The sequence below is a fragment of the Cucumis sativus genome, chromosome 2, assembly GCF_000004075.3.
Source record: "Cucumis sativus cultivar 9930 chromosome 2, Cucumber_9930_V3, whole genome shotgun sequence".
NCBI classification, from domain to species: Eukaryota; Viridiplantae; Streptophyta; class Magnoliopsida; order Cucurbitales; family Cucurbitaceae; genus Cucumis; species Cucumis sativus.
The window spans coordinates 8,283,967-8,306,498 of record NC_026656.2 but is presented as its reverse complement, the minus strand read 5'-3'; the positions used below and the strand labels follow the sequence as shown (position 1 = coordinate 8,306,498).

At 32.9% G+C, this 22,532-nt stretch overlaps 4 protein-coding genes across 5 annotated transcripts; 1 reads left to right on the top strand and 3 right to left on the bottom strand.

Moving 5' to 3' along the window:
* Positions 1–4,457: 4,457 nt before the first annotated feature.
* LOC101207968 (60S ribosomal protein L37a) lies at positions 4,458–6,590 on the top strand. The gene is made up of 5 exons (XM_011650768.2): positions 4,458–4,561; positions 5,288–5,327; positions 5,906–5,994; positions 6,109–6,191; positions 6,280–6,590. Exons 1-5 carry the CDS (start codon positions 4,559–4,561, stop codon positions 6,341–6,343), a joined length of 279 nt encoding a protein of 92 aa, XP_011649070.1. The 5' UTR covers positions 4,458–4,558; the 3' UTR covers positions 6,344–6,590.
* Positions 6,591–7,142: 552 nt separating this feature from the next.
* LOC101203959 (transcription factor bHLH91) lies at positions 7,143–12,293 on the bottom strand. 2 transcript variants are annotated; one of them, XM_011650767.2, is made up of 4 exons: positions 12,131–12,293; positions 8,783–9,717; positions 8,013–8,477; positions 7,143–7,529 (listed from the first exon to the last, which is right to left on the bottom strand). In XM_011650767.2, exons 2-4 carry the CDS (start codon positions 9,692–9,694, stop codon positions 7,419–7,421), a joined length of 1,488 nt encoding a protein of 495 aa, XP_011649069.1. In that variant the 5' UTR covers positions 9,695–9,717; positions 12,131–12,293; the 3' UTR covers positions 7,143–7,418. The 2 variants fall into 2 exon arrangements, with proteins under 2 accessions (XP_011649069.1, XP_031736880.1); XM_031881020.1 differs by lacking the exon at positions 12,131–12,293 and adding an exon at positions 9,839–12,111.
* A 133-nt stretch (positions 12,294–12,426) lies between these two features.
* On the bottom strand, positions 12,427–12,945 carry LOC101207229. The gene has a single exon (XM_031881021.1). The coding sequence runs from the start codon at positions 12,935–12,937 to the stop codon at positions 12,665–12,667; it is 273 nt and encodes a 90-aa protein (XP_031736881.1). The 5' UTR covers positions 12,938–12,945; the 3' UTR covers positions 12,427–12,664.
* Positions 12,946–15,022: 2,077 nt separating this feature from the next.
* LOC101203715 lies at positions 15,023–15,547 on the bottom strand. Its single transcript, XM_004138951.1, has one exon. The coding sequence runs from the start codon at positions 15,545–15,547 to the stop codon at positions 15,023–15,025; it is 525 nt and encodes a 174-aa protein (XP_004138999.1).
* Positions 15,548–22,532: the final 6,985 nt, after the last annotated feature.

Here is a 22,532-nt window from a genome sequence, read left to right as displayed (position 1 = left end):
GAATTGATGAAACTAAACTGAAAAAACCAACAATTCTGGGTGAATCAAATGGGTTTCATTGGTTAGTGTTTACAGTTTGAACGGTGTTCATCGGTTGGTTGGTTTTCTTTTTGGTTTGGATGGTTGGTTTTGTATTAGGTGGGGTTTAGTTCCTAAAAACTTGGTTTTTGTTAAAGGTTCTTTTTTTTTTCTGGGTAAAAAAGGTCTTTAGGCAGTTTGCTCTGTTAACTTTCTGTTCCTAAACTATGTATGTACAAATATTATTAATGAAGTAATCTAATAAATATAAATGAGGATAAAACTAAGAATCAGTTGTTAGTTGTTACCGTAGGATTTGTTTGTTTGTTTGTTCTTCAGAAAAATTACTCATATTTGTGGTTTCCAAAGATGAAAGCCAAACATGGCTTAGAAGAAATGACCGAGAATTGCTTACTCAATGAATTTTCTTGTTGCTTTGTTTTGTTTCCAACATTAACTTGCTGAGTGTTGTATGGTGGTGATGGTGAAGGTGAATATCTGTGAGTCGTATCAATTTAGATTTTCTACTTTGCTGTTATATCGATTTAAATTTCGAATTTTCATCATAGTTGTAAATGTATCTAAATAATAATTTGATAGTTTAAGTTTTAAATTGATATTTTTTTTAATAGCAAATAAGGGAAAAATTATATTAATGTTACAATTTGGAAAAATATATATGAAAATAATGCACTTTCAAAACTATTTAGGAAATTTCAAATTGATGAAATTTCTTTCCATTTTTTTAAATCTTTCAATTTATTTTAATTTTAGTTTTCTAATTTATTTTTGCATTTGTTACTTGACATAATAGATTTGTAATGATCAACAATTAATCGAAATTTCATTACTTGAGTGTGCAATTTTATATGAGTAATTTGTTCGGTTTATACTAATGTCATTTCTTATGGATATTTATCATTGTAATCCATTCATTTGGTATCAATTTAAGGCCGTAAATTTTTAGTAATTGTTTGTGATTGAAAAATAATTAAATATAAAGTAGAATGTCTAATACAAAAATTTAACCATTTTCATTTAAAGAAAAAAAATCAATGTGTACTACAACCTAGATGTTGCCAATTTCTAATTGGTTGTCGTTGTCGACTCTACGATTTTTGTTGCTATAGTACCTCCTAATTCTTTTGTTGTTGTTGCTCATATGGTTGCTCGGGTATCGGTGCAAGTGCTTCGTAGTAAAAATATTCATTATGTTCTCCATGATTGCATCAGTGTCAATGCATGTATGAAATGGATGGATCGGTCCCTAAATCACAATATTCTTGTCCAGAGTTTGACGATGATGGGCCTGCCTCCAAATTTTAATATACTATTTCAAAGTCTAACGATTAACTAACTCTTGAATCATAGTATTTCGTTTCAAATGTTTGCATCATCATCATTGGACTAACGTAACCAGTTTCGCTCTATGTTTGTGTAACATGAGGCACTTCTTCCATGTGCTAGTCAGCTTCTTCCAATTCATCGGGATTTTGCACTAGAGTACGCGTACATATAGTGTATGCTCTCCATGTGATGCTCGTTATCGTTGCATATATCTAGGATCTGCTGTGAATGATCTGCAACATCCCGAAGTCTACCGTTGTTCGATCCCTATGAAATATTAAAATAAATTAGAAAATTCAAAATAACTTTTTACTAAAAATAATTAGACAATATTTAAATATGTTCCAGTGACCCATAACAACTCTCGTTCGAGTGATATAGAGCCTTATAATATTTTTGTACAAATAGATGTATTCTGGAGTTACATCCACATCAAATTGCCTAATAAGACTTCTCATGGCAATAAATCTTCTGTGATTTAGTCATCACATCACCAAATGGACAACTATATCGAACCAATCAGTAATTCTTAAGTCAACATTGTGCAAAAGTGGTTCAGTATTAAAGTCGAGTGGAACATCTTGTTTAAGACCAAATTGTCTGAGTGTTCTGTCATGATGATGCCATTCATCCATGCAAAAACACATGAGAGGACTAACTGTCCATCGTATATGTTGTAACTTTTCATATAGAAATTCGACAAACTATCCATGGTAGTTTTGTACGGCTTCCAGAAACACAACATATTGGTTTGTTGTAGAGTGATTACTTAATTCACTCGGACTCATTATGTGGGGTGTGCTAGGTTTATATCCTGGTATAGGCAGTACGTCACTGAGCATGTTCACTACAATTGATATGCTCACTATCTCTCTCTATATCACATAGTAACTAAGTTCTCGTTGAGTTAAAGTTTTGCTATATTTGCAAAGCTTTATGTTCACTACAATTGCAGATATGTCCATACAGGTTGCTGTTCTAATTTCCAATTTATGATTCTTGGGCTTCAATGTCCAATTTTTGTGGCTATCCCATTTGGACTTTCAGAAAGCTTTGGGATGATTTCTAATGCCCAGCAAACCAAAATGTATGGAAATCCATGTAGTGAGAAATTGACTGTCAAGTCTTCTACAACTTTTCTCATATACTCAACTGTTAAGTTAAATGACAACCTACCCCATGGAAAATTTAGCAAAGTTTCCTCTTCATCTACCATTTTAAGATGTTTCCAATCTACTACATTATGGAGTTGTTTACAATTGATGAAACAGTCTAAAATAAGAAGGTTTGCTAGTTTAACCATGAGTTGGTCACTAAATTGAGTTATACTAAAGGCTGCAATGATTTTGTTTATATCTAATGTATCAATACTACTAAGCAGAAAGTTCTCAATTCACTATTGAACACCTCCTTGATATATGAAGTTATGGATTGTGGGAATGGTTGACAATTTAGTCCACTAATTAAATGGAATTCTCTCAACCCAAACTTTGCTATATTACCCTCTAGATTGAAAATCAAAGTGTCATCAGTTGATTGTTTAGACATTCTTCTCATCAAATGAACTAACAATTGTCCATGACACTTTTTGATTTGAATATCAATAAGGTGCCCAAATGGACCCTTCCTAAACATTTCCATTTGCTTTTCATACAACTTTTTGACAATAGAATCTATTATTGTCAACTTTGAATAGTAATGAACTTTTTTTTGCAAGGTTCTCTTCAGTATTAACCTGTTTAAGTAAATTGAAAATGATTCATTCAATCAAGTGTATCATCAAACCATAACAAGTAGTGTGTCCAGAGCACATAAAATGTATCATGCTTAGTGCATCAAGTGTATTTAACTAATTCAGTGTATCAACAGTTTAACAAGTGTATCAACGTTATACCAAGTGTTTCAATACATAAAGTGTATCATGCTCTTAGTGCATCAAGTCTATTTAACTGATTGAATGTATCAACAAAATATCAAGTGTATCAACAGTTTAACAAGTGTATCAACATCATATCAAGTGTTTCAATACATAAAGTGTATCATGTTTAGTGCATCAAGTGTATTTAACTGATTGAGTGTATCAACAAAATATCAAGTGTATCAACAATTTAACAAGTGTATCAACATCATATCAAGTGTTTCAATACATAAAGTGTATCATGCTTAGTGCATCAAGTGTATCAACAGTTTAACAAGTGTATCAACATCATATCAAATGTTTCAAACTTATAATATGTGTATAAGCAGTTTATCAATGAAACAAATAAAGTATATCAACTGTATACAATGATATATAAGTAATTACCTCTTTTTTGGACGACGATTATTTTTTTTTTGTCTTTTTCTACTTTTTGAACTTTCACCATTTTCAAACTTCATTTTTCTTTTCATCGTTTTATCTTTTTCAATCTTTCCCCTTTTTTGTTTGTATTCAAAAATAAAAAAAATATCAATTTCAAAAAGTTGTTTGTATTCAACAACAACATAAAATACTAGAAAAAGAAATTAAATAATGCTTTGAGTTAAGTGAATAAAAGTGTATAAATTGTACTTGTGTATGAGTTAGAAAAAGAAATCAAATAATGGTTGTATAGAAGTGTATAGAAGTCTCTCTCAAATACCTTGCCACTTCGTGTATCAAGAAAATGATATGTTCGATTGAGTGGTTTTTGGTATGCCCTAAATTTTGGGAAGATGAAACAACGCGAGAGATAAAAATGCGTGAGGGAAGATGAATGGTAGCTTTGTAATTTCGTATATTTAAAATGTGGGTTGTGTGCTATGAGCCTAATTTTTTATAATAAATTTGTTATATCTGCAACTATCCCTAACTATTTAGTATAATATAAATAAAAAAATAATTTGAATTTAACTACGAAAATTATATATAATTATTAATTATTATAAACCTATAATTGTCCTACAAATTTATGAAAAACTAATGAAGAAAGAAAATAGATCATATAGTACATTTGATTTAGGTTTTTGTCAAAATCTTTCTATAAAAATTCCCAAATAAATATGGGCCTATTGGGCTTTCTCATCGCAGCCCGAAACCCAATTGGGAAACAGTTTTTTGGTTCCATTTACCACACATATAAAACCAATAAACCACCAAAGCCTTTCGTTCAGCCGCGCAGTAGAAGTGTCGAAGATTTCTAGGGTTTCTGCTCTCTCTTGCTAGTTAGCCGAAATGGTAATCCCGTTTCCATGTTCCTCACTTATGGATTTTAGTTTCTTCTTCATAATTGGAATTAGGGATTCCATAGAGATTAGTTTGTATAGTTCAATATCAATTTTGATTAGGCATTTCGTAATCATCTCTTGGACTTTTGACGATGGTTTCTTGTTAAACGATTAAGTTATTGTTTGTTACTTTGATTGTTTACAGGGTAATTTTAAGCGATTAGATTGCATGAAAATGTGGTTAATCAACTTTTGGATTTCGCTCGGTACTTTTGGTTTTTTAAGAGATGCAATACCCTCATTTAGATTCGGGATATTTCGTGATATGTTGGATGTGAAAGATGGAGCTTAATCCTGTTTTACATTTTGATTTTTCTTTACATATTATCTTTTGACGTTTTAACCTGATGGCAGCAATCTTTTCGATTCATTCAATTATTGCTGGTTGTTAGGGAAGATGAATAAAATGCTGAATCTAGTTTATCTTTTGGACGTTCATTTTATCATTTTTATGATTCAGATATCCTAGTTTGTATTGTTAACATTCCCTATCTAAACAACTTGTCGACCAAAGTTTATGTGATTGTTTATTCATTTGTACTTGTGTCTTAAACTTATAAACTTAGAGTAGAAATCTTGTTGTAAAATTCTTTTAATTTTTTTTAAATTATTGACTCTCATTATTCTTCATAATTGTTTGATCTGTAATGTTTATACCTTTTATAATGTTATGTAGACGAAGAGAACGAAGAAGGCTGGCATTGTTGGGAAGTATGGTATGTGCTACTCTCGTTCTTGTTCTTAAGTAAAGGAAAATTGTTGGACGAGGGAATATTTATAATGTTTTTGGAATATGGTAGAGGTGAATATTCTTATGTTTAGTACTTGATAACCCCCACTCGTAATAAAGGCTCAATTATGAGAAGTACTCTTAAACTTTGCCCATTATTTTAGTAATACCCTCATTTTTCAGAAGTTATATAACAATTGACAGTTCATAAATGTTTTAAGATTACCCATGTAGTAGAAATATTTGGATTTTTTTAGGTCAGTTAGGACCCGATTTGGTTAGTGAGACTGCATTGTGGGAATGTTGGTCACTGCCACTCTTTTTAGGTCCCAGTGTTTATGTGAAATTCTTGATTTCTAAGGTATTTTCAAATGAAAGATCAAGGGTATACTGCGATTTTTGCAATAACGAGGGTAACTTTTTTTTATGTAAGGGAGTGCTCCAGGGAATTTTCCTCAATTTAACGAAAATAAGAATGGCATTTTTCTGTGAAAAATTGTTTGTCTATAGCCCTTTTTATCTTGTCTTTACACTAAACTTGTTAAATATTTTTCTTGATTACAGGCACTCGTTATGGTGCTAGTTTGAGGAAGCAAATTAAGAAGATGGAAGTAAGTCAGCACAGCAAGTACTTCTGTGAATTTTGTGGAAAGGTACAGTACAACATTGTTTGGGGGCTGGGGTGGGGCTTGCTGTTTTTTAATGTCTTGAAGGTTGTTTGATGCTGTGAATGCGAATTATTTAACAACTTTTGTGTATCGTCTCAGTACGCCGTAAAGAGAAAGGCTGTTGGAATATGGGGTTGCAAAGATTGTGGCAAAGTGAAAGCAGGAGGTGCTTACACGTTGAAGTAAGGATGACTGAATTTCTCTCTCAATTTTTTTCTTCTTTTTTTTTATCAACATTTTCATTGTTCTAATTATGTTTGTAAATGACAGTACTGCTAGTGCCGTCACTGTGAGGAGTACTATTAGAAGGTTGAGGGAGCAGACAGAGAGCTAAATTAACTTCCAGATTCATTGATGAGGTTACATGGAGTAATTTTGTTGAGGTTCTTGAGTCAGTCTTTGCCGAATTTTAATCCTTCTCGAACGGAAGTTGAGGAATTGATCATTTTGTTTTGACTATAAATGAATGTGGGATATTTATTTTAGAATTTGTTTTTTTAGTTTAGTACAAGCTAGTTATGCTCTAAGTTTCAGAATTTAAATTTATATATATAATATTATAGAGTTTTCAAAAGAGTAAATTTATTGTTGAAATTCCTTGGTAGGAAAACAACTTGAAAGAAAATATGGATGTCGTAACCTAATTTTATATCAGTTTTTAAACACTAAACTATTACATAGTTAAACCCTTAATTATATTTTACTTGGATACTCTCTCTGTCCTTTCCTTTCCATTTGTATCGTTCTTTTACTAATAATTCTACTTTCCATACTCCTCTAATTTCTTAACTACTTTACTTATTAAGTTTATGGATTATATAGAATAAATATTTGTGTTACTATTAGATTCTGCTTTTGATTTTGGTTGTGTTAGATACGTCATAAAACCAACCTACTTTAATGATTTTCTAATAGAACTCCCGGTAATTGATAATTGTGTAACTCAATTATCTAATCACATGTTAGTTCCATATACAAGTGTTACTTATTTGAAAATATTTTATATTGTCAGTCGTTTTAGTTACCCAATTTTAATTTATTAATGACGCTATTTAATCAAAATATTATAGAATGAAATTTAATATCAGAAACAATAGATTGTGTAATATATAATATATAATAATAATAATAAGTAAAGGAAAAAAATTATAATTAAACTAGTTTGATTAAGGAGCCAACAGTCATTGTGGCCGAAGGTAAACACTAAAGAGAGGTTTTTATTAGAGAAGAGGTAAGAAATGATGAATTTTGCATGTAAGATAATGGGACCAACAACTATGTTAATAGTAATAGAAAATAAAGATCAGAAATTAGAACGTTTAGGGCTTAGGGTATGGTTTAGTTGTCATAGTAAATATCACCTTTTTATCACCAAAAAAAAGAAAAAAAAGAAAAAGAAAAACTAAAAATTAATAGGTATTGGTGAGTGGAGAAATCGATGTGTTGTTGTATTGTCTGTCCACTGCCTCCATAACCTTATTGGCTATGGCACTTGCATACACTGATGAACCTTCATATATCTGATCAATTCCAAACACAATTCTCATTATTATTGTCTTCTATGGTTAATTAATCTGTTGTTAATGTATACTTTATGCGTCAAAATGTACTAACTTTATGAACTATCGACCAATTTCACAATTCAAAATTGTTGAATTATTAAAAAGGTATACATATACTTTTAGGGATATTGGAGGCATGAGAGTGATATGGTGGTGTTCAAACTATTTCAAAATCCAATTTCTTAAATAAAATATAATTGAAGGTAGTTTTGAAAGAAATACTACATATATTATGAAAACGAAAACACGTAAAAACTGAGCTCTAATATTAAAATTTGACCTTCAAATTTAGTATAAATTGGTTTTTGTGATTTGAGAGGTATTTTTACACCTATTTAAGTTTAAAGTTCTGGGAGTAAAATATGAACATTAGTTATATATGTAATTTTTTTTGTGATCAAGGAAAGGAAAAATTAGAAAATGGGAGGAATTTTTATATACCTTGGTATTGAACAAGAAGCTGTAGTAATCACCGATGTGGCCGCCGGCGACATGGTGAAGATCAAGCTGAAGATCTTCAAGCAATTTAGAAACAAGCAACAAGCAGTTGAGTTTTCTCTGCACAAGCTTTACTGTAACTTCATCGTCAACAATTCTCACATCAACTTCAGTATCTTTTGTCTTCCTCTGCAGCCATGAACTTCTCAAATTGTATCTTTGATCCTCTACTACTCCCTCTCCTCCCTTTGCATTTGAGCTCTCTACATCCCACGCGCCACCGCCGCCTCCACCACCGCCTCCGCCACCGCTGCCGCCGCCCTGTTCTATTTCCTCCGCTGTCCGAACCCTCTTGCTCCTCTCTCTGCTGCTTCTCTTCTTCTCCACCAGTAGTTTCAGTTCCTTCACTTCTCTTAGAAGCTCTTGGATGTAATTTATGGCGTCTCCCACTATTGATGCTCTATCATTCTGGTTTTGATCATTTTGTTGTTTGTCATTAAAAAATGGTGGGTTAGATAGAAAGATAGCTCGATTTGGTCGATAACCAGATAGGAAATTTTCATTAAAAATGGTGAATCTAGCTATTTCAGTCTCCCATTTGTTGTTCAAGATCAAAGGAAAGTGACAAGATATAAATGTCAGATTATTCAGAGAAATCAAATTAAAGTCCAAAAATAGTAAACCCATCATCAAGATAAATGGAAAGACGGAGAAAAAGAGAAATAACATTAGTAATGAGGCTTTGATTCAGTCCAAAAATGGAGAAGAAATACCTTAGTAGGAATAGGAACCAAACTTCTGAGAGCTTTATATTTGTCATTCAATTGAACTCTTCTTTGGCGTTCAGTGGCAAAATGTTTAGTCATTTTCCCATCTCTTCTTTTCCCAATACAATCCGCCATATCTCTACTAAACTCCAAAACTCCACTTCCATCGCCGTCTTCATAAACTCCGGCAGTTCCTTCTCTCTCCACTATCTCTGATCCTTCCGGGAACAAACTCCCTCCTCGCCCTCTGGAACTGGCCGCCGGCATACCGTATCCATGAGGAAGAGAGTGAAACAGTTCCCTGAACAGTGGGGGCTGAGGCGGAAGATTCAGGTGAAACAAAGGGTCGTAGAGTATTGAAAGCGAAGTGGAGGATGAGTTGGGAGCGTCTCCGGGGGGAAGGTCTCCAAGAAAGGCTCCCATGGCGGGGGTGTGAAGATTGGAGAAGGAGATGGAAGAGTTGTTAGAGCATCTAGCGGTGGGCGGCATGTTTAAGAAGTTCAAGAGGTCAGGAGGTTGAGTATAGGGAGTGGGGGGGATGGCGGAATCTGAAAATTGAGATTGAACATGGTTGTGATTAAACCCCATTTCTTGAATTTGAGTTCCAACCCAGTTGGATTGATCAAGACAGAGCATGGGATTGGAATCAGAAGTTAGTTCTTGATCAAACCCTGGTGTGGGCGCGGCCGCAGCTTGTTGAAAGTCAAGCTCCATAGCGTCTGCAGGTTGGAGGGCGGTAGAGTGGTGATGGTAAGAAATGTGGTCGATGGAAAGATTGAGATTATTATTGTGATGAAAATTGGGATGGGTTTGTTGGGCAATGAGGGGAGGAGGAAATGAATTAGGGAAAGCAGAAATATGGGGCATTGTTTCAGGTGAGATGGAGTTGGGATCAGAACACTCAGTTTCTTCATACATATTTTGGTACGAAATCAAGTGTGCTAATTCCAAGCAATGGTTTTTTTTACAAAACAAAACAAAACAAAACAAAACAAACAATCATGTCAGAAAAGAAAAACACAAAAGCCAGGAAACTAATTACAAAGAAAGAAAAGACCCAACCTTTCGTTTTTTTTTATTTTAATCTCAATCAGAAGGAAGGTATGGGGGTGGTGAGAATTCAGATGAGTAGTTGTTCCATGGAATGGAATTAGTTTAGAGAGAGAGAGTTTGAAAAGGAAGATTAAGGAGGAGGAGGAGGAGGAAGGAAGGAAGTTTATATAAAGAAGGAAGAAGGAAGAAGGAAGAAGAAAGAGAAAGGTTGTAAGTTGAAAGAGTTTGTTAGAGAGGAAGGAGTAGGTGAGGGCCCACTTCATAATCTCCGTATTTCTTCTTTTTTTTTTTTTTCCTTTTTAAATTTTTTCTTCTGATACAAAGCTGCGTGATCTCTACTCCTACTCTAACTCTCTTCTCTTTTCTTTCTTTCTTTTTTTCTCTCTCCCTTTTCACCTTATTTACAATTATGCCCTTACTCTTCTTCCTTTTTTTTTTTTTTTTAAATAACAAATAAATACATATCACCTTCCTTCCTTTTGGCTTCATATTAAATTTACAAAAACAAATTTGGTCATACACCTATCTATGTCTCTCCCCATCTCTTCATCATACATACTCCACTCAATTCAGTCCAAAAAGAAGCAAGGAAGAGGAAATAAAATTGATGCACTACCACCAACATGCTTATAATTGAACTAGTTACAAGTGATATATATTCTCTAAAAGGAAGTTTAGCGTCAAACATATTAAATAATGAAATAGAAAAAGCTAAAATTGGAAGATGGTTGTTAACCAAGAGATTAGATGGGGGAGGGAGGGAGGGAGGAATGGGTGAATATGAGAAGTGAGAAGGGGTAAATATGGAAAGAAGAGGAAGTAGAAAAGCAAAAGGCAGGGGGCAGTGCAGGGAAGTGCAGTGCAGTGCAGTGCAGTGCAGAGTGCGGTTATTTGTAGATAAAAACAAAGAGTTGAAGAAGAGAAAGAGAGAAAGAAAGGGAAATCCATAAGGTGAGGGACCCACAAATGAGTTATCCATGCAATCAGCCAATCCAAACTAACCCCATTTCCCAAATGCAACTGTTTTTGTTATCCTTTCCCACCCCTTTTCTCTCTTTCCCCATTTTTATTACTTTCACTTAAATCATTTATTAATTCCCCAAACTCATTTTCAATTTCTACTTTGCCAAACATATATATATATATATTTGAGATCCATTTTTCTAAATCTTTTTACACCAAACATATTTGACAACATTAAACACAATCCCTTTTGGTTTGTAACATTGAATTCCAAATTATCTCAACTAACCATATAAAACAATAAGAAATAAACTATTTTCTTTTTTTTTAAAATCATGTAGATATAGATAACAAAACAAAATTTAAGAAATTGGTAAAAATAGATTAAGAAAACACCTAAAAGATAACTTTTTTTTTTTCTTTTCTAGTTTTCTTAAAATACACACACACACACACAGTAAAGCATTTGAGGGCAAGGAATCATATGAGGCTAAAGATTTTGGAAGTCTTGATCAAAGCGATTCTAAGACAAAGACGTTGTGATGTGATAATATCTCATGGCAGAGTAAGTACAAATCTCATAATGCTTTTGTACTTTAACCTTCCTAAGTCTCAAATTCATATGTCCCAATCACACACAAAACTGTATACAATTAAATGGTCTACAAACCCAAAATACAAATTACAACTTTCTTAATATTATTCCTCATTTTCCAACATTCTTTATTCACTTCAATATTTTTTATGTTGCTTTTTTGTATTATATTTCAATTATTGTATTTGTTTACTATTGCCATTAACTTGACATTTTATACCTTTTTTTTCCCCATAGATTTAGCAAATTACATTTAGCATCATTATAGCATAATTTGTATCTATCTCCTAGACTTTTTCTTTTTAACAAAAATACGTAACTTCAACAAATTAGTATTCAAGTTCTCATATCTTTATCCCCGTATGTGCTTCATAGTAATGAAACATTTATAAAGAACCATTTATATTGAACCAATAATAAAGGAAATATATATTGTATAAACTAGACATGGAGAAACAACTCTAATAAAGAAATGAAAGGAAACAAGAAACAATATTATTGTTACTTCCATTTCTTTGCTGATAAATCACTAAAGACACAGTTATTCAAAAATAAGAGGAACAGAAAACAAGAGTTAAAGTCAGTTGTCTGTTTTCCCCTAACTTCATTCATCTTTTTCTTATAATTGCTTTGGTATATGCCCCATTGCAGTGTTAGAGACAGAGCCATAAAGCAAACACAACTGAAGGCAAATATCAGAAAGCGATATATGTTTTGTCTACAACAGAGATATCAAATATTACCTGTTTTGAACAGTGGAAACCTACTGAGTTTGCTGCTGTTCCCATGCCCCTATACACCATCATTATGGAAAGATCCTTCTACTGCCATTATTGAAATGCAATATTTTTCACCAATACAATTTCAGACCACAGAGTTTCAAATAAACCAATTAGTTTGTATACGTATTTTTTCATTTTCATTCCATTAATATACTTCTAAATATATATTGCTTTGATCTCTAAATAAGACATATTGAATTTGACATCAAACTCAAAAATGGCTAAGCCAAGATGAATAGAATATAAATCTATTACAATCTTATGAAAGTTTGAACCAAATACTTAAACAGAACATGAAAGGGTCAACATAAAGTTTAGATTGATTAGTATCAAGTCGATGAGTTTTTGATGCATGACATTCAAATACAAAACATTGTAGCAGAACCCAAAAGTTAAGTCAAAGAAATTTAGACAAAGGGAAAGCATTAGTATCGCTCATTCATGTAGATAGAGAGGAAACTAACATAAAATTGACATAAGAGAAGAAAGGGTAACTCATTGAATATATTTGGGAATTTCTCCCTTCCTTAAAAGAGAAAGGGAGTACTCAGCAGTATCAATGAGATCTTCAATATTGTGAAGAGATCGCTCTTCAGAAGCAAGCATGAAAATGGCACGAACCTCCGCCTTCTTTGCCAATCTAGCTGCAAAGCTTAGAGGCAAATTTGGGGAGTTGAGGCTTCGCAATATCTGGCGATAAAGAGATATAACACGCCCACGGTTCCTCGCTAAATCCTCTGCTGTTGCCCATATGATGCCCTTCGCCATTTCTCAAACTGAAAAGTAGAAGTAAAAGAAAATTGAAGACAATCAGACAGAAAGGGTTCCCAATTGCAGGTCAATGTCTCTTCGGCATTTCTTCAAACACCTTGTGCGCATGTCCCAAATCAAACTCAAAACTTTCAAGTACGTTTCATGGATAGAATTGGGCAATAGTAAAATAACAGAAGGATGTAGAAGTTTTCCGATTTTGGGGTTTTTGGACCATAATTTAGACATAAATACACAAACCCAACAACTAAGTTATGGCGATTCATTAAATTCTAGGCAGCGATTAGGAGTAAAAAGAATTATAAAATATGAAAATTTGTTAACCTGGATCAGAGTGGAGTTTATCAATGAAATCAATGTACGTGCTCGCTTCTTCCGGCCTACTAATTGGGGACAACTTTTCCTTCCATTAGCACAATCGTTGAAACCCTCTTCCGTAAACCACAACCCTCACGCCCAAATCATCTCTCTCTCCCTCACTTTCACGGTAAACTGATGCGTCTCCCCTGTTCCGAAATTGCCAAAAATAACAAAGTTGGGGTCCAAAGAGCTCTAGGATTGGTTTTAAATGGTTTAAATTTAGGCTCTGTTTACCGTAATGAAAATAGGGTGTGAACTTTAATCAAATTTGATCCCTAATTTAATTGAATTGCTTTCTAAACTAAAATTATAAATTTGGTTAAATTTACTTTTAAGATATGTTACTAATATAGTTATAAAATTATTGAGAGCAATTGGATTGAAGACTCTCGATTCATCAATTTTGTTCACTCCAAATTTGAGAGTGGGTCTCATGAATAAGTGCAAATGCAAATAAACAAACAACCAAAATTAATCAAATGAGCTCCACCTTTTTATTTTCAAAAGTGTTAACGTGGTCTTAGAGTAATATTTAGGTGCATCATTCATCTTTGTAAATCATCTTTTCATCACTCATATCAAAATAAATAAATAAAATATTTCATAAAAGAATTAAAAAGATTTGTCACATGGTAAAATTTGATTAGTTGCATCGTCTAACTATCCAAGCCTTGCTTCATAGGTTGCCTAAATATTCCCAACATTGTCTATTATCATCGTATCTTTTTATTCATGTTTATTACTCAAACAAATTAATTTTTTTTACTCTAACTTATCTACTTTATCTCAACAAATGTGTTTTTATTGAAATTGAGGATAGATATTTATTGTTAAGCTCAAAATTAAAGTTTCACGGACGGTTTATGAATCAAGCTTTGACAAAAGAAAATACATGTACGTCAACAAATGTAAATAAATATAACTTAACAAAATTAGTTATATTGTCAAAGTGAGTATAACTCAACAAACAATAACTATATATGTCAATGATCAAAAGGTATATTGTTTAAGACTCTTCGTTCTATAAATCCTCGGAAAAAAAAAAAACAAAGTGAAATATACTCAGACATAACCTAAAAGAAATATATGATTGGGTTGGTCTGAACATTTGATTTGTAATTGTAATGCCTTCTATACTCTTCTTCTTCCACCAACATCTATATACATCGTCTTCCTTACACAAAAATAAAAAAATGGAGAGTTAGTTAACCATAATCAAATTATCGACCGGTTGATCTCAATATAACAAAAGAAAGACAAATAAATTAGATAGAAATCAGATGAATGAATGTGACCTAATCTTTAGCTAAACTAGGTTAAGACATTGTAGAGGCAGAGAGAAGTTAAAAGATTAATTTGCACCTCCTCATGATGTTAAACTTGAAAAAGAATCTCAAATCAAATCTTAGTTGTTACCTATATCCTCCTTTGTTTCTTGATTTCAAAAAAGCATCTCCCTAGCTCTTTTAATTATTTGCATTATTCCCCACAACGTACCGTGTCATCTAGCTTTTTCGAATCACGATAAACCTATTTCTTGTCTTTACATTTTCTCTTCTTACCTAAGAGAAAACATACTGCATAATAATTCCAATAACAATTGTGAGAATTATAAAAATAATCTATTTCTTAAAAGCCTTGAAACAAACCATAGAAAAACAAGAATGTTACCAAAAATAACGAGCCTCATGAATAGCTATTTTTTGCGATCGATATTGTAGACTAAGACGACGAGGTTGACAATCTTAATGGCATTTCAGGTTCCCTTGGAGATGTAGAAGTAGATTGTTTTGAATGGCTAGAATTTCTATCTAATGTTGGCTGTTTTTCCATGACAAACACTGCACCGAAATGCACTTTGCGTTTGCCTCCACCAGGGGTTTCATCGTCACCAACATCATCTTCACCAACATCATCTTCATTATTTTTAGAAGCTTCTGTCTTTTTGCTAGATGAGTTAATACTATTAGAGCCAAAGGGATTGAGTAGCACTTTGGTAGGTTTCAAGCAATGATAGATATAAACTGAAAGCCAAAAGATCCAGGGAGTTGAAACCAAAACGATCCCAATGGTCGGATACCAGTCAGAAGTTTGCGATTCGGGGAGGAAAAGGTAGAGGCAGAGAAGGAAACCGCCCAAGATAATGCAAAGGAAGATCAAACCAGAGATGATGACAATTCTTGCATCTCCTTTTCTTTCTTCCATCAAATATGTGGAAATGGGTGAAGATGTGGGATTATAGATCATGTTTAATTATGACGTAGATTCATTCAACACGTTCATTTTCTTTTTTGGGAAAACTAACTAAAGAATCCAATGGCATGTAGAGAGTTTCAAACCCTACAAATTTGGCTTCTAATTGGCTATGTTATTATGACTAAAAACCAACACCTTTGCAACTTCTCAAATCACATATATAATAATAGACAAAAGAAAAGGAGAGAAACAGAAATCAAATTTATAATTTAATTTATAGAGCGGTTGATGTACTACTAAATCCCCATGCGGATTAAAAAAAGAATCCCCATCAACAAATTACGATAAATTAACATTTATAAAATATGCCACACCCCATCCCAGATCACCTACACTACACCTTAGTCTGAGAGATGACGTGATGTCATTCTCCTCTTGAATGATGTCATACCCTTAACCTCAAATATTTAAATAATTTTAAGGTGAAAGACTTTAGCTCTCAAAGAAAACAAAATTAAGATGCAACCCATTTTATAAAATGATTTTTTAACTTTAATACCTTTATAAAAATATTTAACAATGGAAACGGTAAAATTAACAAAAATAATTTAATACAAATAACTCATTCTATCTTAATAATTCCATTAATTCATATTATATTAGCCTGAAAATAGTAAGTCTCCTCGGCCAGCAACATAATCTATACATAGATATTTTGAAAGAGTAAGTCGAAAGACTTAGTGAGTGTCAATCTTACAACACATGTCTTCACAAACAATTTGGCATAAACTTTTTCTTAAGAAACATTTAACATTGAAGTATCATTTCATAACATAACATTTATAAACCTTTATTGTTGGCAACATTTCCGGGATATTTTGTGAGACATGATCCATAGCCACAAACAGTATTTAAACCTCTTTGTCCAAAGACGGAACAGTTGATAGGAAACATCTATCTTTCACTGTTACCCTACTCCTTTAAGGGAAAATAATTTATACCCTTCCTGATAACCCATAGTTAAAGATAGGTTCGTCAACCCTACCATAAGTATGGAGTTAACCACATATGCACAATAGGCCCCATGTAATATTTGGGTTATGATAAAACATATTTTGAAAACTTTGAAACATTCTTTCGTTTTCACAATCCATAATCATAACAGTCAATCATAACATAACTTTAAGAAATCGGTTGTAAAATATTTAAGTAATAGAAAACAGTAACTTAAACATTTATCTTAAAACGTGCATTGAAATAAAGCTTAGAAATCATGCTTAATAAAATATTATAGAAAACATTTTTAAAAAAACTACTCATAATCTGGAAGAGTTTTCCTTCACAATTTTGTTTGCTTCTTTCTCGGTAGCCTTCCTTAGAAGATCTTTGAAAGTGATTTGAGTGAATTGTGAGAAACCTTACCATGAAGTTGCCTATATATACTAAATCTTGTATGAAAATAAATTGACACCAACAACTTCACTTAATTACCTTTTGATTTCCTTAGTCCACCTTTTACTCTTAACCCACCTTCTATTTGACCGCAAAAATGCATGAATTATACTTAAGACATCTGGATTTCACTCTACTGAATACTTAATCTTCAGTGCTCTCGGCCAGAAATGGCTCGAGATCATTCTAAGATCACTAATTAAACCATTTTTTTCTCTAGTCTTGGTTGCATACAGTCCGAGATAGCCTTGAGATTCTTCAATTTCTTCTTTTGGTCTTCAATCTCGACCGGACTCGTGCCCGAGATTGACCAAGATTTCTTTCATTTCCTTTCTCTTCTTCTAATATCAACCGAATTAGTATTGAGATGGCCCGAGATCTTTTTACATTTCTCTCTTTTCTTCCAATCTCGATCGGACAAGCACCAAGATCAACCTTCTATCCTCAATCTTGTATAGGGTTTCCCATGTATGCCCCTGAGATCCTTGATAATTTCCTTTCTGTTTTCCATCTTGGGCTACCACTGCTTCGAGATGGTCTGAGATTTGCTCTCTGTCTTCTTTGTCTTTCCTTTTGGTCGAGCAAGACAAAGATAACACCTGGATTCATCTTACCTTCTTGTCTAACCTTAGTCAAAACACCTAATTAAGGACTTCAACTACATTGTTAATTTGCCCAAGTCCGATCATTTAACTTTAATAATCAAATCTCAATACTTAACTTTGATCCCAATTTGATTTAAATTTCCTTTTTTCTTTACACATATCTTAGTAGGAAAAGTTTCTTTAAATTTTAGGGTTTTACAAAGTATTCTTAACTTTACAGTAGATTTTTCTTATGCTATTGTATTTGAAACTTTTTTTTAATTAAATCATCTTTACCATTTAATTTTGAAGTTATTAAAAAAAAATACACTTTTGGTCTCTAAAGTTTGAAGTAACTGTCAATTTGGTTTTTGAGGTTTTATAATGGTCATTTTTAGTCTAAGTTTGAATAATGAATCTAAATGGTCCTTAGACCCATTTAATTGTTAATTGACTTAACCGATAATTTTGTACTGTGCAGTTAAATGGTGTGCAGTTAAATGGTGACATGTAATGCCTACTTGTCTTTTAGTGATTTTGTTTTATATAGAGTGTAAATAGTTTGTCAATTTTTCCCATTTTGAAAAAATTCCTTAAATATTTTATAGTTTAAAAAAAAGAAATTAAGAAACATATCTTTTAGTTTTTTGGCTCTCTAGATTGGAGTGAGACAAAGAATCTCAACAAAAAATTGTTGGATAATTATAATAGATAGTCATTTGAGGAATAAAAATTAAGTATATAACAATATTTTTTTAAAATTGCAAATATAGCAAAACTATTGTTGATAGACTTATATCATTGATAGACTCGTATGATCTATTAGTGATAGACCAATATTTACAACATAGTCTATCGATGATAAACTTGTATCATTGATAGAATTTGACAAATTTTGCTATATTTGTAAATTTTTTAAAAAATTGTTATATACTTAATTATTTTGAATCTAATAGTTAAATTTACAACTATCCCAAAATTCTTTTATCTTCGACAACATTACTCTTGAACATGAACTTCTAGTGCTTCGACCCAATGTTGCCTAAGCGCACCTCAACACAATTTTTATATTAATCTTTTCTTTATAATTTTGTTTGAATATGTGTTTTCTCGGTATTCTTCTAGTTGACCCTATTTTTTCTTTATTATTTAGAATTTTGTTGATAAATAAGGGTTGTTTGGTTGGTGGTCCAAAAATTTGAATTTGAGAACATGAAATCCAATAAAAAATAAGAGTTGAATTTTATGCTTTTAATATTTTCATATATATTACTAGAATATGTTTTCAAATTTATTAATAAGTATATTATATAATATTTTTATTTTATAAATTTTATTTAATTACAACATATCATGCAACTAATAATATAATATGTTATAATTTACATTATTATTGTTTTTATGTTTGTACAAATGAACTAGGTTCTTAGTTTAATAGAAGACATTTAGTAGTTATTACCTAATGGGGAATCTAGCCAAGTACACCAAAACAACGTTCAATCACATTGCACAAATGAAGAGTGCTTGTGAATAAAAAAATATTGTGGTGCTCGTGGGTGTCTTCCTCTTCCTCTGTAATCTCTCAAATGATATCTTTTTCATCATGATATGGAGCTAAGAAACAGGCATATTTGTGTACCCCAAATCTTTAAGATAATATGTTTTTCCTATTCAATTTGAATTACAATAATTATATTAAACAATATTAAAAAGAAGTGTTGTACTTTTAAAAGAAAAAAAGTCTAACCTTTAGGTGGCATTGGAAAATTATTTCCTTCTCGATCGATAGCATCTATCGACACTCTAGACTCATTTCCAATACACTTCCAACTAATATAGACAAAGGTGAACAACATATTGAATAGGCATGCACACAAAATATTTTGGGTTACTGCAACCTTTCTTCCACGATATGACATTTGTTTTGGCGTAGGAGCTCACTCACTCATATGAGTGCCATCAATTACACCTATACAATTCTAAACAGCAGAAAGAAAAGTTGATAATTACATGAAAATAATAAACTAAGAAAGCAAGATACTAATAAGACAAATAATACCTTAAACCATGCATTGAACTTGAGATTATTCAAAATTTCAAGCGAAGTTTCCATCATATTTGAAGCCTGGATAACATCACATCCCAACATACACATAGCTATTAAAACTCTAGAGAACTGTCAAGACACAGTTTCCTTGGAGTGTTGAAATCATTAAGCTACTATCCTATTACGTGTGCTATGACATACTGTAAGTAAAAACATTCCAACTACCTTCCTCAATACTAATTATCCTATCATCTGTTAAATAATTTGATTGTCCTAATCTCTCACATAAAGCTCTAAATGTATTTTTATCCATTTGAAAGGAATAAAGAGTTCTATCAGGCTATCCATTCAACAACTCTAAGAAGTCCACCTAATGAGAATGTGACATGGGTATTTAGAAATTTGAAATTCATATTTAATCGACATTGTGGTGACTATAAGCATTTGACCAACCATCTCATTGGAAGATGTCGATGAGTCATTATCATGCTCATCATTTTGTGCCAAACGCAGAAAATGTCGGCACAAAATGTCGACGTAACTTCCTTAACCTATTATATTTTGTTTTTAACTTTGGCATAATATACCTCTTGCCAAACTTTGCATATATATCATTATCTATGATTGTCCAAACTTACTTATGTAATATTGATGTTTGCAATTTGTTAGAAATAATAGACTTATGTTATGATGAAACCTCATTGGTAGTTAAGTTTTACTTTGCTCTAATTTTTTATTCTTTTAATTAGGCTCATGTTGTCTATAAATTTTTCCCTTTTGTACCTTTAGGATTATTAGAAAATAATAAGATCATCAGCACCGTGGTTTTTCTCCTTGTACTAGGGTTTTCAGGTAAATTTATGTGTTCTTCATCTTTACTTTCAATATGGTATTAGAGCATGATACTGATCAAACCCTAAACAACACAACTAGTGATGAAAACCAAACAGAGGAGACAACCGTCGGTATTAGCACTGTTGTTGATGCTCGAATTAATGCTACCATGGATTAGTGGTTTCACTGCCTTTAGACAACGTTGACCAATGCGATTCCATCACTTTTTTCATTGTCTATGCCGCCACACGCCACCCATGTGTCACCGCATAAGCTCCACACACCAGCCCATCCAGTTCAAACCACGCCTACCAACCCTTTTGTGCCACCTTTGTATTCATCCGCAGCATGTACTATCCCTGACGCATCGCCTCATGTGCTACCACCTAATTATGATCCACCACTGACTCTACTGCAAACCCTAGTTATCATTGCGAGGTTAGGAATCCTCAAATTGACTCAACATTTGAGGTTGGTAAATCTTCGGTCCAGTCCAACTGATGGAACCCAACTTGTAATGAAATCAGAACTATATTATTGATTATAGAATAGAACGTAACCCTAGTACAACATAGAAACTCTTTTTCTGTTTCCCTCTCTTTCAAGGAAGAACAGAAAGCAAACTCACTCTCCAAATATTCATTGTCTTTCCCTCTCACAACCCCTCTCTTATTTATACTAACAAATTGTAACTAACATTTAACTAACAAATCGTAACTAACATGTAACTAACTCCTATCACCTATCACATGCTCCTCACATGCGCGTGATAATTCTTTTCTTTCCTCTTTTGCTGTACTAATGGATTATCGGGGTCTATCATTACACTCCTCCAAATTCACCTTGTCCACAAGGTGGAAATCCAGAAAACGTTGTCGTATATCCTCATACAACTCCCATGTACTTCATGTCGAGGCAATCATTTCCAACTTATCAGGACATCCCAACTCTCAGCTTTATTCTTCAAGTATCCATAGATTTCCTCAGGTCCCTTATTTTTTCTAGGTCAACTTTCACCCCTTTACCTGAGATAATATGCCCCAAGTAGTCTACTTTAGATTTTGCAAAGCTGCATTTCTTCTTGTTAGCATAAAGCTCATTCTTTCTTAACACTTTCAAGATTATCTTCATGTGGCTCAAATGAGTTTCGAGGTCGCTGCTGTATATTAGAATGTCATAAAAAAAATACAAAGATGAACTTTCTCAAATAGGGCTTAAACACAGCATTCATCAAAGTGTTAACCCAAAGGGCATTACTAAAAACTCATAATGTCCCTCATGGATTCTAAAGGCTATTTTCTCCACATCTTCTGAACTCATTCGAATTTGATGATATCCAGCTTTTAGATCAATCTTTGAAAATATTGTTGCTCCATTTAGTTCATCAAACAACTCTTCAATCACTAGTATCGAAAATTTGTCAGGTACCGTCACATTATTTAGAGCTCGGTAATCAACACAAAACGCCAGCTCCCATCCTTTTTTCCTTACTAATAACACAGGACTTGAATACGGATTCGTGCTTGGTCGAATTATTCCTGACGATAACATTTCCTCCACCAATCTTTCCATTTCATTTTTCTGTTGGTGTGCATAACGATATGGTCTTACATTCACCGGATCCACTTCCTTCTTAAGATGTATGTGATGTTTAATGGTTGTACGGGGTGGAAGAGTTTCAGGCCACTAAAAAACATCCTCGAAACTCTTAAGTATCACAGTCATAGATTCTTCTACTGTCAACTCCTCTTCCCATAAATTCTCCCCCTCCCACACTTCGCTTCTCTCTAAGGCTCTGCATTCAACTAGAAAGCCTTGGTCTTCTTCCCCTAGTGTCTTCATCATTTTCTTAAGACTAACACTTGCCTTGGTTAGGCTCGGATCTCCCTGTATTCCCACTTTCTTTCCCTTATGTGTGAAAGTCAACAACAGATTCTTCCAGTCTACTTCTGTTGGGGAATATAACCACTGCATTCCCAAGAGTAGAAATTCATCTACCACCTTCCAGTCCCCAAACATCAGTTCTACAGCTTCACAAATTCCCTTCCCCTTGACTGCAGTTCCTGACCCAAGAATAACACCATAATTTGATGTCTCCTTTGTTTTCAACTATAACTCC